This window comes from Papio anubis, chromosome 4 (genome assembly GCF_008728515.1).
Source record: "Papio anubis isolate 15944 chromosome 4, Panubis1.0, whole genome shotgun sequence".
Taxonomy (NCBI): Eukaryota; Metazoa; Chordata; class Mammalia; order Primates; family Cercopithecidae; genus Papio; species Papio anubis.
The window spans coordinates 101,868,494-101,889,703 of NC_044979.1; the positions used below are offsets into that span (position 1 = coordinate 101,868,494).

At 37.6% G+C, this 21,210-nt stretch overlaps 1 protein-coding gene across 4 annotated transcripts in view; it reads right to left on the reverse strand.

Annotated features, from left to right (window-relative positions):
* Positions 1-21,210, reverse strand: part of LOC101024526 (calcium/calmodulin-dependent 3',5'-cyclic nucleotide phosphodiesterase 1C) — a 445,901-nt gene that overhangs the window by 36,519 nt on the left and 388,172 nt on the right. For all 4 annotated transcript variants that reach the window (XM_031665342.1, XM_031665344.1, XM_031665345.1 and 1 more), the window contains 4 exons: positions 8,708-8,821; positions 6,939-7,121; positions 5,911-5,977; positions 1,344-1,460 (listed from right to left, as the gene is read on the reverse strand). In XM_031665342.1, coding sequence (XP_031521202.1) covers positions 1,344-1,460; positions 5,911-5,977; positions 6,939-7,121; positions 8,708-8,821 — 481 coding nt within the window. The remainder of the gene's footprint in view (positions 1-1,343; positions 1,461-5,910; positions 5,978-6,938; positions 7,122-8,707; positions 8,822-21,210) is intronic.

Consider the following 21,210-nt stretch of genomic DNA (forward strand, 5'->3'; position numbering starts at 1 on the left):
AGCTAAGATATAGAATCAAGCTAAGTGTCCATTGGTGGATGAATGGATAAAGAAAACCTGGTATACATACATAATGGAATACTATTCAGCCATAAAAAGAATGAAATCATGTCATTTGCAGCAACGTAGATAGAATTGGAAGTTATTACATTAAGTGAAATAATCCAAGCATGGAAAGACAAATAGCACATATTCTCATTCACATGTGGGAGCTTAAAAAAAAGTTGACCTTATGCAGTTAGAGAGCAGAATGATAGATACTGGAGGCTGGGATGTGTGTGGGGGCATAGGGGGTTGGTGATAAAGAGGAGTTGGTTAATGGGTACCAACATACAGTTAGATAGAAGGATTAAAGTCAAATGTTCAGTATCAGAGTAGGGTGACTACAGTTAATAAGAATGTATTGTGCATTTCAAAATAGCTAGAAGAGAGGACTTGAAAGGTTCCCAACACATAGAAATGATAAATAATGCAGGTAATGGACACCCCAAAAACTCTGACTTGATAATTACATAGTCTATGCATGTAACAAAATATCACATGTACCCTATAAATATATACAATATTTGTACCAATAAAAAAAATAGATACCTCTCCAAATACATAGTCCCCAGGAGAATATAAAGAACCACAACTCCGGAGAAATCAATATGCTGTAGAGAAAAAGACTTGTGTTTTCCAGAGCCTCATCCCTTTGATGAGGGAAGTCAGAGGAGTTCGATACTATAGATGTTGGCAGATGAATACATCAACTCCCTGAGGATCTGACCCTACCTCGAGAGTCTACAATATTAGAAGGCTGTAGGGAGTTGAACACTGGAAACAAGTCACGTTCTTTATGTAAAGTTGAAGAATTAATTTGAAGCATGAATGGCTGGGAAATACCAATGATCTGTCACAGATGATGAGTGATAGTATTTGTCTGAATGAGCCAAGTGGTGGGGAAAAAAAGGTTTACAGAGACAGCAGATGCTCACTCTGTCTCCATTACTGCCCCTCTGACAGCATTGGCCAATAGGATACAAAGTCATGTGGAAATGAGACCTATGGGCAGAGCCTGATGGGGAGCTTGGTCATTACAGGCTCTGGGTTGTACTTCCAGGAAGACCAGAATCTAAATGGGTCTCTCCGGTCTCTCCCATGCCACTGAGACCCACCAGCAAGAGTGCAATCAAAAGCACCCTCCACAGAGGAATTCACAGCGGTGGCTATCCGAAGGGTGCTTCCTGAGTCGCCTGGAGCAGTTTTCATTCTGCATATTAAAAGAGACTAAACCCAAAAGTCATATGAGGATAAACATATGCACGTAGTTCATTTATTTTTCTTTTTAAAGAGGTACTGACCTTGAAACGGCTGATCAGATCATAGCGTGTGAGTAGTTCATAGAAAATAAATTTCAGTGCATGATCTCCACTGGCCTCATTCAGGGAAAAGACATCAAAGGACCACTTGTCCACATCCTGCAGGACAGGGTGGGGAGAAAGAATACATAAGCCCACCGTCACTTACACGCCAATCGATCTCCCCACTTTCAAGTCTGTCTGCAGCCCTCACTGGAGATTTCACAGTGTGACACTAACAGCCTTTCCACTCTCAAACTTTTTCCAATCTGGCTAGTCTACATAGTATTTACTGTTTAAAAAAAAATCAAATAGTCTTATTACTAATAAAAATAGCCATTTCTTGAGTACCTGCCGTATGACAGGCATTATGGTTGGTGATAAATATGTAATTTATCCTGAAAACAACTCTAAGTGATAGATATTAGTCACATTTTATGGATAAGAAAATTGATAAATTACCTAATTTCCCTAACACCCAAGGTGAGTAAGTGCTGGGGATACAGGCAAGGCCAGAACACAAACATAGGTTGGATGCCTGAGATCAGTCGCTTTGCATTAAGCCCTGCAGCTGCTACTGTTTAATTCACCACAGGCTACGGTGCTCCTCTTCTCTGAACTTCTCTCCAATCCCTTGACACTATCCAATGACTTCCTCTAAGTTTATAGTAAAGAATATTAACTCATTTAGAAGTGCTCAGAAACATGTGTGATACAGAACACAAAATAATATGCCACATCAATCTAAACTGCTGAGCTGAAACCAAAAAGAAAGCATTCATTTCACAGGAGAGAAAAATGCTACCATTTCTGGAGTCGCTAGTCTGGGATCTTGTCCTCAAATCTGTAAGTGACTTTACTGAAAAAAAGTAAAAGGAAAAACTAAACTGAACTCACACCTTACATATTATCCCTGAAGTTCGAAGTCTTTGCCTATAAATAGCTACTCCAAAATGTATGTAAATACAGTCTGATGTGCTTTGGTTTATCCTAACCAACTTCTTGTGGATGTAGTAAACAAAGATTTGTTTAAGCAATGGTTAAAGCAACAGTCATTTGGTTTTTCATGGCACCAAAATCTCACTTCCTGTAGTTAAGTGAAGCATATTGACTTGAGCTTGACAGCAAGGATTCATATGAGACCACACTGCCTACAGGTAAGGTGTCAGATGGTACACTGGTAGAGACCTTGGTTCTCATGAGTGACTCTCACCCCAGCCCTCAATGAATTCCAACATAATCCATCCATCCCAGTTTTGTTCCTGACTAAACACTCCAACTGTCAAATTCATCCCAAAGCCATTAAGGGTCTCCCTCCTAGATGCTAAAAAACAGTTTTCAGGGAAAACAGAATTGTATATAGGAAAATCAAACTTTTCCAGAGGGGTTTCAATTGAATTATTCCAATTCACACTTAGTGGTAACCTCACTTAAGTCTTCAATAACTGCCCCTCCATTAAAATAACCAAAGAAATAGCGACAGGTACATTTCTGTGAGCACCTTTTCTGTGCTACTTTATGGCGCTAGACATTTCAATTAATCTCAGAGATTAACTGACATGTCTAGCGCCATAAGGTAGTAGAGCCAGGTAATAACCTCACTAACAACGCTTAGTGATCTCACTGCCAACAGATGAAATTGTAAATGCCATGAATATGTGCTGTGACCCAGGCCTTATCCCTTTAATATCCCACTAAGGCCCAGGCTATAGACAGCAAAGACACTTAAGATTAACCCAAGACCTAAAGCTTTACCTCGGTTACTATCATTGGCACTGTCATGGGTCACATATATTGTCTTATCTTTAGTACTAAGGAAAAAGTCACTGACAACTCAGTAGGTTGGAAAATGCTGTGTCACTTCTGACAATTTTTAATCCTAGTGTCCAGAAACGAAAGGGCTCTCTATCACTAGAAATAAAGAGATTATCATGATAAAAAGCCGAAATTTATTCTGAATATCAGGACTTAGAGAACAAAGAGGATGAGCAAATAGAGACAGTGAGATGGATGTCCTCTTTGGTCCCTCATGTTAGGGAAGGCTTAGCTGTAATTCTCAGTCTAATGTTCTTCAGAACCAGTTGAGGGGCTCAGCAAAAACATGGATCCTCCAGTGGGGACTCCAGAGAATCCTGGTGTGGGGCCTGGAATTCGCATTTTTAACAAGTACCCAGTTTAACTGCCTTCAACCATTCTTCCTCATTCACCAAATTTTGCCCAAGGACACTTCCTACAGAGAAATTGCAGGAACTTCCTGTTAGTCTAACACAAAGGAAGCCTGAACCTCCTCATCTCCTCCCACTTTAAACCTGGAGTCTTTCCAAGGTGTCACTTCCTGAGTCACAAAACAGATGCCCTTCCAAAGAAGAGCACATAGCTACATTTCCATTAAGCTAATCTCAGAAGACTAGAGGTAGAACACCTCAAGTTAGAAGCTTACATCTATACATGTATATATAATGGAAAAAGTAAAAAGAACATAATGCAATATGTTTCAAATTTAGAGACTGGTTCATTATTCTCTTATGTAAATATAATTTTATGTCATGTTCTTACATTAACCACAAAGCTTAACATGACAAGAGCATAAGAGTTATTTTAGGGAATTTTATTCTCTCAGTCTTTAGGGAAAATTTCTGTAATAAAAGAAAACAGTAGTGATTCCATATGAACTTCTGGCAATGAAGTGGAAATAATCTTTTTTGTAACATGTAGTACATAAAGAAAGAAACAAAAGAGTCTATATCTGTGATCGCTTCAACTCTTTGCAAATAAAATTAGCATCTGGAGAAGTGGAAAAATATTACATTGCAAAAAGCTTTGAACTTCCCCAGCAAATGGGGGACACAGCCAAGAGAAATAGAAGCTTCAGCTTTAATGCACATACCAACAATGTATGTGAGGAGAAGTAGCAATTTATTTAGAGAGCTAGTAGGTCTTCCTTATCTGAATAATCTAAGTACCCGTCCCCTCAGACAACATGTGTGCATCTGAGAATTTCTGTTTGTGAAGTATAAAATAACAATTCATGCACATCACAGTTTGTTCCAGTTCTTTTTCAGTTATTCTGCATAGAAAAGAGGCTTCAATTTAGAAGCAACATTCTCATAAATGTCTTGGTACTACTATACCCTTTTGTATTTATGTTCCTGATAAAGGAAAAAATTAAAGACAAAAGATGCTTTTAATGTTTCTAAGACTTTGATTGAACGTTCAGGTTCAATTATGAAAATCAGTGCAACTTCATAGTGGATATTAAGAATTATCAGATTTCCTGAAGTGATTTCACTGGTTAAAATGTACATTACACTCATGTATTGGGCATCAGATTAGGGGTTAAAGAGGAATGGGAGAAAAGACATGTCTTCTTGCTGGGTCCTTCCTGAGTATCCTTCCTGCTTTTAAGATTAGGTAAGAGACGGAAAGAGTAGAGACAAACAAGGATAAATGAGAATCTGTGTATGTATGGTCTCTAAAATTCAGCTAGTAAATGTCTCTGAGACAAGAGAAAGGCCTATGAATATATAATCAAGATGGTCCCAAGGGGCTCTTTCCTGACATTAAATTAATCAAGAAGCACTCCCCACCCCCTAACTCCATGAATACGTAATTTAGCTTCTGAAAACATCACCACATTTTTCAGGTTTTGGAGAAACAAAACAATGACTTTAGCAAAGGTCAAAACGCTACAATGTCCCTAAGCACATGGCCCAAGTCCATGCATAGACAACATGTGATGTCAACGAACTCAGTGATCCTGGGCTACAGGATCAGCAACACATTGGAATCCAGAAGCCAAATCAAGTTTAGCAAATCTCAAATACGCTCAGACCAATGGATCTTCATCAATATCTGCCTTCAGGAATGCATCTGCTTTGGGGCTCCTAGAGATACCCTATACAATTCCAAGAACTTGCCTGATTAGAGGTAATTCTGCAGGATTTAGCCCATTTAAACTCAAACATTTGTATGACTTCCAAGGGAACATCTGGCTCAATGAGAGTCTTTGGAAAACAATGGGATATACAGATGGGACGAGGACTCTCGAGCTATATGTTCATGCAGTAAAACATTACTAAGAGCTTACCATGTACCGAAAACTCTGATATCAAACATTAGCTCTGTCTCTAATTAACTCTTTTTTTTAAATCTTGCTGAGTCTTGGTTTCTTCATCTATAAAATGGACTTGGAGTAGGTAATCAGATAATGGGGCAATTACAAATACTGAAGATCCTCCTAATGTTGAATACTTATGGCCATAACATACTGGATCTCATATGGCAAAATCAGATAAATCCCATAATGACAGATCACTGCATAAAACCTAAACTACTCTAGAGTACTAGAAAGAAATGAAACCCACACAGAGTTTGATTATTTTTAAATTGGGAAGATGAAGGGTGAAAAGACAGTAATACTGTTAGAACACATAACAAAAAGATAATGAAAGAATAAAGTTAGGAATAAATGGAAAAGTAACTGTAAATGAAAGCCTCTTATTTTCTAGCAATTTAACTCTACTTTTCATTAGGTACTATGTACATTGTAAAATCTTTTCACTTGTATTACCTTTAATGCCTCAATAACAGCTGGTGGATAGCTCAGTCCAACCATGTTTGATGTCCGTCTATACATTCTGAAAAGTCAAAAGGGAAAAATGCAACATGATATCTTACAAAGTAGGATTTGTAATCCATAGACTCATACCAAGTATTGACAAATAATGAGAAGTCTAGTGGGGTGATCCAAAGAACCTAAAATTCATTTTTTGACCTTTTTTATATTCACTCAGGTGGTCTAAGTGTTAAATTCAAAAGAAATTAAAGCAATCCCAAACATAAGAACCACTGGGAGGAAAAATACCTAACTCTATAGGCTCCAGACTGAAAATTAAATTATTAAATGGGTCACTTCTTTGGCCAGAGTGAATTATAGTACAGAATAGACAGTAAGCGCTGTAGTAATTTAACCTGAATGAAGAACTCCTATGGGTAACCCATTTAGAATAGCTTGTTCTTTAGTACTGCCAAAAACAAGAAGGAAAAATGTCCCAGGTAATCTTTAAACTCACCATGGTATTTCTAAAATGTGTAATTACACGATAAGGATTATAGGAAGAATATATATATTTCTGGAATCTATTGCTGGGTAAGGGGGTCAATTTGATTTCAAAGAGTAAAATAGATAATAAAATTGAGTGTCATGGGGGCTTCAAACCACTGAAATGAACTGTCCTCCCTGGATCCAGCAACCTCAAAGCATCCCAGATCTGTTCCAAATGGAGACACCATCCACCTATTTCAAAAGATGATAGATGAGATGATTTCCTGCTTTAAAAATTAGAGACTGAACTGAAACTAAATCTTCTCTGGTAAACAAAAAACTTCCAAGCAAAAGCAAAAAGCTTTTCCTAATGATGCTACAGAGATTAAAATAGACATGTTTTTGCCATTTCTCATTCAAGACTATCTGTTTCTACCCACAATTTTCAGTATTTATAAAGATAGAAAAACTACATTAAAGCAAAGCTTCCAGTTATTGGAAACGTGTTCCTCTGGCTGCTTTGGTCACTGAATGACAATGAATGACATCTTTACCTCTCCACAAATATCCCAGCCTGCACCGCGTGAACGATGCTCTTGAACCGGGGCTTCTCCTCGCTCCTCCTGAGCATCATCCCCATCTGCCGTGTGAAGGTGGAGGCCAGCCAGTCTCGGACCTCAGAAGGCACAGCATCTGACTGAATGTCACTGAGCTCATCCTCTGTATCCAGGAGTCTCCTGAACACAAGAAAGAGAACCAGGACACTGAGATTAAATCTGAAGTTGGAGCTCTCTGTTCAAAACAGCTGCTCCTCTCTGCCTCACCTGCATGCAGGTGCAAAGAAACCAAATTAAACTGGCCACAAAAAATACAGTGCCTTTTTGGGAAGGCTTATGTAAGCTCGCCATATGTGTTTCAGGATGGTCTTGGCCTCCACTGATATTTCAGGATGATTCTCTTTACCAGACTGGACAAAGGAACTGGTCCATTGTACCCAGAAGCACTCTGTGGCATTTGAGTGAAATTTAAACCTTCTATTTAAAAATACATTCACAGGCAGCCTTTTATTAGTTCATAGATGGACCATGTGGCACTATTTTGTTTTATTAAAAAATGGACACTTAGAGACTTTGCAAAGTATTTACCAAATCACAGCAACCCAGTCCTCTGAAGAAGTGATCCTAAGTGATGACAATTAATATTCTTTCTAGTTTGATAGGTTGCTACCAAAATTTAAATGTCTAAATTCAAGCAAAATTTTCAAAATAATGCAGTTCTTTATTTTTGCACAATGACTGAATCATGTCACAGCTGTGTTTCGCTGATTTTTCAAACTTGTACATAGGTCAGACCACTAGAATGGAACACAAAGAGCAATGTTAAAATAAAACCTAAAATAGCATTGCATATTTATAGTAAACCCAACTACAAATTAGCAGTAAAAGTTGCTGCCAGCGTAAAGGTGTTTGATTTTTTTTTTTTTCCTTTAGACTTACCAATTGGGGTGGGGGTAAGCGGAGGAAATACAACATTTGGAAAAAAGCTGTGATATCGAATTTCCTTAAATTAGAAACCAAGTGTGTCACCAAAATAATAATAATAATGATAGAAACCGTACAAATCTTAGATTGCTGTGAAATACTTTCAGATTGGAATTTGGCAAAGAAAAGTAAGACATCACAAATACTGACAGAGAAGCCTGTCTGAATTAGAAAAAAAAAACAAAAACCACCTTTCATATTCAACATTGCAACATTTTTCAAAAGAAAAGCAATTTTGTAACTTGCAAGCATATGTAGTAACTGAAATCGCTTTAATACATTTAGATAATTCAAGTGCAATAAGCCTGCTAAGTAAATCAGCGACACACATAAGACTGAAGAGGGAATGCTGGGTGCATAAGAGAACACATGCTTCTCGATCACTTCAGGAGCCTCCATTTACTAGTGGACATTATGAATTAAAACATAAACACAATTTTTAGACTGACACTAACAACATGCAATAATTACAATGGAGCTCCACATCTGATTTTTAAAATCTTAGCAGATTTTTAAAAATTAGTTTTTCTCCTCTTTCATGATCTCACTTCCTTGTCGTGACAGTCATATGAGATATGTTCTATTAGCTCCTTTTATAGATAAGGAAGTACAGAGAGTAAGTGACTTGTCCAAATCTATCCCCTTTGTTTGTGGAAACTAAAACTCCAAGATGAGTAATTTGAATGTCACCCCATTCCTGGCATGGGGGACAATGTCAGAAAAGTCATATAAGAGAAAATTTACCATCACTATACTAATCTCTTTTGTCATTTTTAGCTTACCTTGTTTCATCAATATACACAGATTCAAGCACTGTGGCTGCATATTCCAAATTCTTCTTAAGATCTACCACTGAAGCTTCCCCTCTCTCTAATTGTTTGACCAAAGACCGTAATCTAGAAAAATAAAAAGATACAATTTCATTAGAATAGAGGAAACAAAGAATAATCCTATAACTATGGTGATATATTTTACAGTCATCGAATATTCTCACTTATTCTGATACATCTGAAAGGAAAATAATTATGGGACCAAACGAGCAAGTAATAAAATAAATGTATACATTTTTGCCATTGTGAAGTAAGAAGAAAAAATTTCTCTCCAACCAGGCACTGACCATACTTTCTAGCTAGCTTTTATCTTCATGAGTCCTAAATTATCAATGATTTTGTTTTTCTCAAATTTTCATCTTTTTTTGTTCTATGTGGACATAGTAAAGTCTGACCAGCAGCAAAATCACCAAATACCTCTTGAGATTCTGCTCTGCTGAAGGCACTTGGTTCAGCAGTGGCCCCAGATAATGGCAGCCCCATGACCCAGGCATGTCCTAAGACAGATGAAAAGATTTAAACCACTGAGAATCACAAAAAGGCTACATAAGGAATAGATGAAAGCAAATTGTTTTACTGGATGGAAAAAATCACTCTGAGAGGAGATAAATACCCTAATTTTTAAAAAAAAAAGGAAATATGAGGATGGATTTTAAACCGAGGAACTCCAGACTACACAAGAGAAGCAATAAAACATGTTTTTCTGTTATTTATATGAACATATCTGCACAGAGAAGGACTTAGTATTCATAAGAACAATAAAATGACTACAGATGATCAACATGCAGTAACTGAGAATACTGGAGATTTGGAGATTGGGCAACTCTTCAGGCTGTTTGACAACCAGCAATGAAAATAGTAGAGACTTTGAAGACAAACTGGGGTTTGAAATTCACTTCATAACTTAGCTGTGCAACCCTAGGTAAGTTATGTAACATCTTTGAGTGTTATCTTAATGAAGAGCAAAGTACAAAATTTCTAAAGTTGACCTAAAGATTAAATGAAATTGATATACAGTATGTGACTCATGGTTGTCCTTTGAAAAGGCAATTGTTACAACTACTGTCATTATTCAATGACTTTGATCACTACAGATAACCAAATGAGAAAAATTCTAGCAAGATGTTTAAAATTATTGTCAAATCTCCATTTCCCATTGGTATACGCAATCTGTTCTCACCTTCCTGACATCAAAATATCCTCAGATAGGTTGTCTTCACGGCAAGGTATAAACTACTCCCTTCCTAATCTTCATGAAAATGACCCACAGTAAAGAATGAGAAACAATCTTGGATCAACCTTAAAAAGTAGGCAAGGGCGTCAACCTTAAAAAAAAATGTCCAGGAAGTTCAGTGATATAAAATACAAATAAGATTAGATTCAGATTGTCTCTACCTGAATTATGAGTCTCCAATATATCAAAGGGAAATATGCAAAGGAAATCCCCCGAGCCCCTGCAGGCTTGAAGGGGAAGGTCAGCCTTGGGAATGCCATTAGCAGCACTGGAAAGAGTTCTGAATTTCAGAGGCAGCACGGGACAGGGAGTTGGCAGGGAAGGGCTTGCCAGTCACTCACACAGAAGGGATAAGCAGCCTGCCAAAGAATGGGGAGACGGCAGCAGGGAGCCCTGACTGCTGTTCCAAATAAGGATTGGAAGCTCTTTAGCAAAACACATTCCTGGCTAAGTCTGCCTCCAGTCCTGACTCTCACCTCAAGGTGCCCAGCTACCCCCTAGGCTGTTTGGACTTTCAAATGACAAAATGAGAGTAAAATTCAACTTTTTAAAGTTTACTCTCAAAAATGAGAGTAAAATTAAACTTCTTAAAAATGCCTCTCTTCATTTGGGATTTACAGGTTCTACCAGGAACTGACATGAATTTCTAGTAGAACCCATCTCAACTCTAGAACCTAAGAGGAAACGACAAAAACAAAGAAAACGATGAGAAAGATTATAAGAGTAATAGAAGTAAAAGCCAGAAGACCCTATCTACCCATAATAGAACTTTCACAGGAAATAAAAAACAGAAGCAGCTTTTAAACTGAATAAGTTTTCCTAGGCTAAAGTAAAATCTGTATAAGCAGATGAAAAGGGATCAAATACAATTTTTTAAAAGTAAATGAAAACATCAAATGTATGCTACTGTAATTTTTAATTTCAAAGAATAAAGAAATGAACCTGAAAATCTTTGAGAAAATTAAACATAATACTTACAAAGTAACAAAAAATTGTCCTGGCCATCTACTTCTATCGTGTCAAACATCAAAAAGCAATTTAATAACAGTACCAATTTTTGAGAATAATATGGGAAAATTCAAGACATTTATATCTATATCTACAGAGTTACCAAGTACATAAGAGGCCAACAAAGGTATTCTCAGTTGTCAACAACTTCAAAATTTATCATTCATACCCCTTCCAGAAAACAAAACAAAAACTTTAAGGCATACTCTAGGACAGTGGTCTTCCAAGGGAGTGGATTCGTGAGTCTCCAGTTAAATGGATTGTTGATTCATGACCTAGATTTAACTAACTCAAACTTTACCAAATGGACAAGTAATTTAAAAAGATTCTGGCAAGAAGAGGAAGATAAAATAAAATGCTAATAATACAAGGACAACTAAACGTGAAAATGAGCTGACACGTCTCCTTTTACTAGGACAATCTCCTATTTCTCATACAAACACTTCCTCTCCCACTTTTACAAACTAAAAGCTAATTCTCATCAGTTGAAAAACAATTGGAATTATTAAGGACATTATATGGACTACGGATGTATAGCCACTACTTTATAACAATTCCCACTCCTGAGGAAGCACAGTATTGAGAGAATCAAGTCATGAAGGGCCTCATATCACCTTGTGATCAACGGGCTGGGACCCCAGGCCAGAGCAGGAGTGGGGCCTTCAGGGAAAGCTTCACTCAGAATCTCACTTAGCTGTTCCAATGAGTAGCACTGAAATCAGCTCCACTAGAGAGACCCAGGCTTTGTGCCACAATTAGCAGAAAATCAGCCATTCAGAGGCTTCTCCCTGATGTAGTCACCAGTGGTGCCAGGCAGACTTTGGGCAGTCATATTTATGCATTCAGTGTGAAGTTCTGACCCAACAGGAAGCTGTAAATAGAAAGCAAAACCCTAGCCAAGTGGTATCAACAGATCCAGAGAGGAAATGACACAGAAATAATGCACCTTTTGGATGCGTGGGGGACACTAGAAATTTACATGTAACCCCGTCTTTCCAGCTTATGAGACGAGCAGAAGATTCAATCAACTTCCTGGCAGACAGTGAGAAAACCTAGAACACAACCCGTCACTCTGGTTATGGAAGAACACCCAGTTGACATTCACCTTTCTTTACTCAAGGATGATGAAACAGAAGAAAACATTCATGAAGAGATACAGCAATAAAGACAGAAGAGAATACAGCATTCAAAATGCGAAACAACTCAGTTTTGAAAAAGAAAATCACTAACAGAAACAGAAATGAATTTTAGGAAGCATCTGCTGCGTGTTCAATACAATTCAAAAAAACATAGATCTGCGAAATAAAGGTAAAAGCCCAAATCAATATAATAAAAAGTTTCTTTAAAAAGAAACAAAACATGACAATAGAAAGACTACAATAACTTACTGCTAAAAAGAAGTTAAGTGGTGAACAGTTTTGTATATACCCATCTCCTGTTTGGGTGTCACCCATGTCAGATACAAGCTGCAGCTGCCAATTTTCTGCTTTATGTAGCTGCCACATAAACCCTAGCAATTCCAGATGCCCCTTTCAAATTCTGTTGAGCTTTAGCATAGCATTCAGGTGCTTATGCTCCATCGGCCCCTCAGCCCACTTTTCTCTACCTCTTTATCCTTTCCATTTGGGATATCCGGCCCTGCCCTGCCATAACCTACCTACCTCTTGGTGAAATGGCTATTCTTTGGGCAAAAGAGTTTCAAACTAGCTCTTTTATCATTGGCCAATTAGTAGTTTCAAAAGTTCCTGAGAATAAGGACCCCTCTCCATTTGTCTTCATAGTGAAGATATTCCCTAGATCTTAATCTATCTTGAGAAGGGTTGTCTGAAAATTAGCCAGGATCTTTCCTACCCATGTCATAAAATATTTTTGTTCAATTGGAAAAGACTAGCTGAGACCAGAGAGCTCAGCTGCTCTCCTTTGTTTTCCTAGTAAAGTTGTCTAGATGCTTTTCATGTGAATCCATTCCATCTAAAAGGTGAATGTCCTCAGGGGCCAGGTCCCATGGTATGCTGTAGCCTATATTTTGGGAAAGATGGATATCTGGTGTTTTAATACTACCCAGGGGAATTTTTGGCCTGGGCACCTAAGGGGAATTTATTTCATGAGCATTTGAAATAAATTCACAAGGAAGGAAGATAAAGAAGTTGGAAAATACACAAATAATAATAATAATGATAATAATAAGGTTTCTCTTCTGAGAGAATGTTCATAGTTTCCGGCCCTCCATCCATTTCTGTCACTGTGGCTGCCAGATAATAGTTCCAGTATAGAAGTGCAACACCATTTTAGGAAGTGCTTATGCCTTCCAACTTTGGCAAGATGCCTTTCAGTTAAGACAGTGTGCAATTTCATTGTGGATGAGCCATTGCATCTTTTCATGACTCTTGCATTTCTTGGTGTAAATGCTTTGCTTTCTGTATGCTTCTTAGCTGCAAGGCATATGATGAGATACTGCATATCTTCAGTTCCCTGTGCCCTCAGATCCAGAGCAAGCCCTGGATGCTGACTTTCCCTGACCCCACACCAATCAACATGTGGGATGCATAAAGGTGTTGGAAGAGGGAAACTATGTGAGGAAAGGCCAGAGCACTGTATTTTGGAATTTAAAAGGATGTTAGGGAGGAGAGGTATTCTTTTTTTTTCCACAAAGATAATTCCTAGAACCAATGGAGTGAACTTCATTAAGAAGCAACGTATTGGTTCAACTTTATAACTTAGAAAACTGCCTTATACTGGACTAGGCACTATTCCCCACCCCAGTAAGGTCACAGAAAGCCCTACGACCCTATGCCTTGAAAACATACACATTTGTTCAGCATTAGACCCTGCTAGAATTTCATTCACTTTGCACAGGCAAAAATGAACTGTAAAAAGAAGCTATGGAAACATACTGTCTCATGTTTGTTTATTCTGTCCAACGTTATTCCCTCTGAGGAGGGGTAGGCAGCTCCTAAAATGCCAGTGTGGCCAACAAGTACTGCTGTCTCAGAAAGGCTTTGTTTTGTTTGAAACGATATGAGAACTGGATCTTTTACAGTACTTTCTCTACATGTCCCAGTGAATCACGAGCCCTAAAAACTCATTTGAATTAAAAAAAAAAAAAAAACTTCATTTCAGTTCATCACACCCATGTATTCATAAGGCATACTCATCTCTGTGTCCTTTTCACACACCTGCCTCCTCCACGTCACTCCTGTCCTCTGCCACTTCCCTAAATGCCATAGATAATAACTTAAAACAACTCTTCCGAATGGGATGCCCCAACATGACTTTTAGTCTCATGCTTTAATGCCATCTGATGATGTCATCCAAGCATTTTTCTGGCCATTTGTTTCTATAATTAATGACAGCTGATTAAGATGGCTGCACTTGAAAAACATTCAACACTGGGTGTCTTCTGTGTGCAGGCACTGAGAGAGATAGGCTCTAGGAATACAAAGTGGGGAAATGCAGTGCCCTCTCTCAGGTAGGGAAGACAGAAAGCTAACCAGCACCCACAATACAGTACTGTAAGTGAAACGGCAGAGGTGTGATGGGGGCTAAGAAAGCACAGAGGAGAGGAATATTCAAATAACAAAGCCCTCCCCAATGGACCTGATCAGCGCCATCTTGAAGGCCACGTAGGGGTCAGTCAGGCACACAGGATGGGATAGGGAAATGGCAGACTCTGCATGGAGAGAGCAGACTGAAGGCAGTGATCTATTCAGAGACTCCCATGTCTGTATGGAACTCAGGGGCATGTCAAAAGATAAAACAGAAGGTAGGAGCTACACCACAGTAGACTTAGAATCCCAAGCTAAAGAAATATAATATTGGAGATAATGGGGAATCCCTGGAGAATGTTTAAATGGAGGAATAGAATGATGAGATTGGCATTTTAGAAATATCAATCTAGCAGCTGAGTACAGGAGCACAAGTAGTGAGTAAGTTGGAAAACTCTGTTTTCATTGTAATCAGGCTTGTCTGATACTCTGAACAGCACAGTGTGAATATTCTCTCTCACGTGATGGAAATTTGATTGAGTGCTGCATGAGTTTGGTGGTAGTATGGATGGTTGCTTTTAAGAATTTCTGGGAAAGAACTTGTTTTGGGGGCATGTGGTTTCCTCATTGAGTGAGCACCAAACCAAAAACAAGAACAGTGCCAACAAAAATTATGACTGACAAGAATAGCCTACTTATTTAGCTTTTACCTTTTGTTAATGCTATAAATAAAAGAGAATTTTACTTCTACAGTTTCTAATTACACCTGCTTAAAGCAGATGCACAAATGAATTGAAATAAATTACTGGACTCTAGTTACTTTTTCACTTAAGAAAAATAATTGGTACCTAGGTGCATACCTATGTTTCTGCATTGTATATGCCTCACTACATAACTTGTTAACTAATAAAAAAAATTAGTAATGTTATACAAGATTTTGAATAATGTCATGAACAAAATTGACCTAGTTGGCATGGACTGGACACTACACTCAATTGCTGTAGAACACACCATTCTTTTCAAGTGTACATGTAACAGTAATCAAAACTGACCATGTGCTGGGTCACAGAGACTCTCAATAAATTTCAAGTAATTGAACTCAGACAGATAATGTTCTGTGACAACAATGAAACAATTTTGTTATTGATTAGAATCCAAAACAAAAAATGAATAGAAATATTTCAAGTGTATGGAAATTTAGCAATATATTTCTAAATAACCCATAGGTCAAAGGTTAAATCACAAAATAATTCTAACCGAACAATAACATACAACCTTGTAGTATGCAGGTAAAGCAGTGTTTAGAGGAAAATGTGCAGCTTTAAATAAATATATTAGAAAAGGAGAAGTCTAGCCTGTAATCCCAGCACTTTGGGAGGCCAAGGCAGGTGGATCACGAGGTCAGGAGATTGAGACCATCCTGGTTAACACGGTGAAACCCTGTCTCTACTAAAAATACAAAAAAAAATTAGCCAGGTGTGGTAGTGGGCACCTGTAGTCCCAGCCACCCAGGAGGCTGAGGCAGGAGAATGATGTGAACCTGGGAGGCAGAGCTTGCCGTGAGCCGAAATCGCGCCACTGCACTCCAGCCTGGGTGACAGAGCAAGACTCGGTCTCAAAAAAAAAAAAAAAAAAAAAAAAAAGGAATAGGAGAAGTCTAAAAATAAGTGATCTCATTATGCACCTCAAGAAGTTAGAAGAACAAGTTAATCCAAAGCCAGTAGACAATAGTAAAAAATAAACAAAAACAAAACTTAAGTAGAAACAAACTCACAGCAGAAATAATTAGCAAAGCCAAAACCTGGGTCTTTGAAATGCTTAATAAAATTGATAGGTCAAGCAAGATTGACCAAGAAAAAAGAGAAATGGTATAAATAACCAATATCAAGAATAAAAAGAGATTATTACTACAGATTCTGTGGACATTTAGAAAGGTAAAAGGATATCATAAATACCTTTCTGAAGATACATTTAAAAATTTAGATGAAATTTAAAAATTCCATAAATCTTAATTTACCAAAATTGACATAAGAAAAAGGTAAACTATTAATAATTCTGTATCAGAATAATTGAATGTAGCATATACACATGAGATTGACAGTAAAAGAAAAATAAAACTAAAATTTTAAAAACTGAATGCATAGTTTAGTATTTTCCCACAAACTACAGACTTAAATCACGTTTTCAGTGAATTCATCTAAATATTCAAAGAGGAAATAACACAGTCTTCTACAAAATAGCAAAAGAGGAAACACTTTCCAACTCCTTTTATGAGGCCAGCACACTCGATTCTAAAACCAAACGAGGGTCTTATAAGTAAAGAATTATAGGCCAGTATCTCTCATGAACATAGATACAAAAATCCTAAGGAAAATTTTAACAAATTAAATTTAGTGATAAATAAAACAAATAAGAAAAAACAAACAAATTTGCAGAAATGCAAGGTTGGTTTGACATTTAAAATCTGTAAATAAATGTAATCCCCTATTTTAATAGGAAAAAACCTTTGGTAATCATAACAGAGTCAGAAAAAGCATTTGAGAAAATACCTATTCATGACAACCATCTTAGCAAAGAAGGAATAAAAGTGAATATCCTAAATCTAATATTGGGTCTTTAACACAAAAGCTAGAGCAAACGTCATACATAATGGGAAATCTTTCCTGTTGAGCTAGCGAATAACATGAGGATGCCTGTGATGACTACTTCTACTGAATATTGTATGGGAAGTCTTCACCAGTTCAACAAAAAAAGAAGAAATAATAGACATAGGACTGGAAAAAAAATAGTATCTTTAAAAAGCAGCAAATACGTTATTCTAATTAAGAGGTGAATTTAGCAACGCCACTTGATAAACAGCAATAAACAATTAGAAAATGGTACCATCCACATAATTATCAAAATAAAACAGTTTCTAGGAATAAATCTTACAAAATATATAAAAGTCATCTTCATGGAAAATGGTAAGATATTATTGAGAGAAGTTTAAATGACCTAAATAATGGAAGAATCCATGTTCATAAATTGTAACACTCAACATTTAGAAATATGAATTCTCCCTAAATTCATCTGTAGATTCAATCACAAACAAATTCACCACAAGTCATTTGGTGGAAACTGATTCTAAAACTTACTAGAAATGTGAAGAATGAAATATAGTTGATGTGGTAAAACAACAAAACTATTGTTACTATTCCATATATCAAGACTTATTATAAAGCATTTAATTCTGGTCCTGTGTCCCTCTACCACTTCACTATTCCAACTCTCTTCCTCTCAACATCCAGCTGGTATGTTTGAGGATGTGCATATATATTTTTATGTTAATATAAGCACAACATAAGTGGACAAGAAAATATGCTACAAAAAAAAAAGAAAAAAAAAAAGAAAAAAGAAAACAGGCAATGTAAGTTGTTTTTGAACTGTCCTATTCTACATGTGATTGTTCCATTCCATATGCAGGGACCCATTCCTTGGACACCCAGTCAAGGGTATCACTGCATACTCTCTCGGTTGCCATGGATTTTCTGATGAATATTTCCATTCTTTTGGTTTTCATGAAGCTATGTCACAGAGAAGCCCTGCATGCTCAGCCTCCTCCTAGTTCTTCTCCACAGAGTGAATCTCCTTTGGGGATGTATGTTTGTGGGTGTGAGAGTATGTGGGCAACTGTGTGTCCAAAGTGATTGTGTCAGCTCACTGCATGGGAACACCAGGCACAATGCACTGACAGGTCCAAGAGAAGCCTTCTATTCTTATGGTATTCTAGAAGGTATTATGACTGAGGGTTAAAGTTTTAATCCATTTTGAGTAATAATATTGACTTCATTCCTTTGCACTTCTAATCAAATGCAGTACTTTAGAAAGGAGCTCTCTCACAGTCATTCTTGGCCTTATAAATAACTGTTTCTTAAAAATCAGTTTATCTCCTGTTTTTATTGCCAATCAACTCACACATTTTGTTAAAAGGACATAGTGGGATTTTGTTTTAAGAGTAAGATTCCAAATTATGCTAAGAAAATCTTTCGTGAAGGCAAACATTCTCTCTCCAAAGTTTGTAGGCGAGCAAACCTTATTGGGAAAGGATGTTATTATGAAAACCCACTTGTTCTTCTGGGTGAAGAAATAAAAAAGAATGAAAAAGACAACCCAGAGCATCATTCAGAATCCACCCCAGGCCATGCTGGGGACTGGGGAGAGGGAAGGAGTTAAGATCCTGCCGGACCACCAAGAGGTAAGTTCCAGAAGCCAGTGTTCATTTGCAGCTATTCATATGGAAAGAATCACTGTCACTTTTCCCTGCTGATAAACATGCCACTTCAACATCTGTCTTAATAGACCAAAGAAATGAGAAGAACTAAAAACATCTTTGAATGGCACTAATGAGAAAAGGAAGCTGAGCAGAAAAGAGAAGCAAGTTTGCAGGAAGATTTAGGAAGGTCACAACCCATGCCTAGACACGTCAAGACACATCTCTCCATGTCTTCATAGTCAACCCAGCCCCGTGACTCCTTCGCTTTCTTTTTCTGAATTTAGTTCCTCATTCAACCTCAATTACATCACGCTGGTATGATTATCCAGAGGAGCTAAAGCTCCCTCCGCCAGCAAAATCACAGGGATTCTACCATACTACAAATATAAGTCTTGGTAAAATAAACCTGAGGTTACATTTTTCTCATTTCTGCTTCTTTTTTCTTTTATAATAACAGAAATAAATAAAATTAATTCATAAATTAAAAACCTTCAAATAATGGCTAACAAGATGCTGAATTAGCATAGTACCTTTCTTAAGATTAACTCAAGAAAAATTACAGGAAAAAAACTTCAAAGAAAACTGTGAGAAACCTCTAAGGTTACCTGAGGCTGCTGCTTTGAATGTGTGTGTGAGGACTGCATCTTCTTGGTCTGGGACAGGAAGGAGCCTCACCAGGCTGGGGAGGAAATGATGGGAAAGGAACTGTTGGAGTTCGCTATTGTTTCCCTCCACTCCACTTCCTCTAGGTTCACAATAGCTGCTCCCACACCTCCTGTGACTCAGAACTCTAAAGGTCAAGAAATCCTGGAGAGCTAAATAGGGGTTGTTTGTCCCACCTTGTGGCTCCTCTAAGTTCACCATGGGTTTCCGTTTCTAAGATTGTCACAGAAGGAAAAGGGATGCAAAACGACATGTGTGGGAGGTTTTTATGAACCAGACTAGAACTGGAACTGATTGCCCCTGGTCACTTCCGATTGTCCAGAAGCCATAGTCACATAACTATGTCTTTCCGAGAGAAGCTGGAAAACATAGTCCTGTGGTAGGCTCAGGAGGAAGAGGTGGTGGTTTTGATGGAGAGCCAGCCAGTCTCTGCCACACCTAGAAAATGCAATCCTATCACCAATACTTGTTTTTTCCTTTAAAACCTTTACTTTCTACTCCTTTGAAAGAGTTAAATGGAATGTTGTATATTAAAGACACTTTCTAACTTTAAAATCCTATTAAGCTAGAAACATAATCATCCTAATTATCAGATAATCTCTCAAGCATTTTGACAAAAATGAGACAGTTCTCATGGGAATTATGTTGAGTGAAAAAAGACAATCCCAAAAGGTTGTATACTATATGATTTCACTCATGTAACATTCTTAAAATGGAGGACAAGATTCGTGGTTTACAGGGACTGGAGAGAAGGGAGAGGAAGAGGGAGACCTGTGTAAGAAGGGCAACACAGGGAAACTAGTGGTGAACTATTCTATACCTTGACTGTGGCAGTGGTTGTACAAACCTACAAATGCAATTATGCTACACAGAACCAAATTCATGCATGCACACACACACACACACGAGTACAATAAAACTGGAGGGATCTGAATACGATTGGTAGATTATGCTAATATCAGTATCTTGGGTTGTGAAATTGTCCTGTAGTTTTTCAAGATGTTTCCATTGGAAGAAAATGGGTAAAGGGTACATGGGAATTCCTCTGTATTATTTCTTACAATAATGTGACTCTACAATTATCTCAAAATTAAACATTTAGTTTTAAAAAGTGAGACACAGTTATCCAGCTTAATGGAATATTGATGACAAAAAGCTAGACATAGTTGTCCTGTCCCCAGCTAGTTTTATAAGTGTTTCTCTGTTCTTAAATAGTGGTCTACTTAGTGTCCTCCAGATCCTTCGGCTTGGTCTCAGCAGCAGTAAGAGAGTTAGGGATAAATGTTCACCAGTGAGCTACTAACTGTGTCTGATGACTTTGGAGAGGATCCAGTGGGGGCTTTAACCAGTGATGTTTGGAGCTTGGTGAGAACCAGACTCATGCCTTGAGGAAACCCTAGGAAAGACAAATGGAGGTTCTCAGATCAACTGAAGAAACTCAGATGCTAGCAAATGGTCACCACACTAAAAAGGTGAGAGAAAAAGAATCCCAGTGACTTTACTAAAGGCTCACTAATTACACCTCTACTGGCAGTGATCCCCTGGGACTCTAAGGTATGAAGCACGATTTGTATCTTCCCTCTCCTTTTTCAGTTCATTCTCAGATGTTTGTTTCAATTTGAGGGTGGTTTCACTATGGCAGGCTGGCCACAAAGCGGTTGTAAAGAATGAAATTAATATACACACCCAGACCCAACCTCTAGTACCACTATTCTATGTTCTGCTCCTAAAAGTTTGATTTTTTTTTTTTAGATCCTGAATATGAGAACATGTGGTATTTGTCTTTCTGTGTCTGGCTTATTTCATCTAGCAT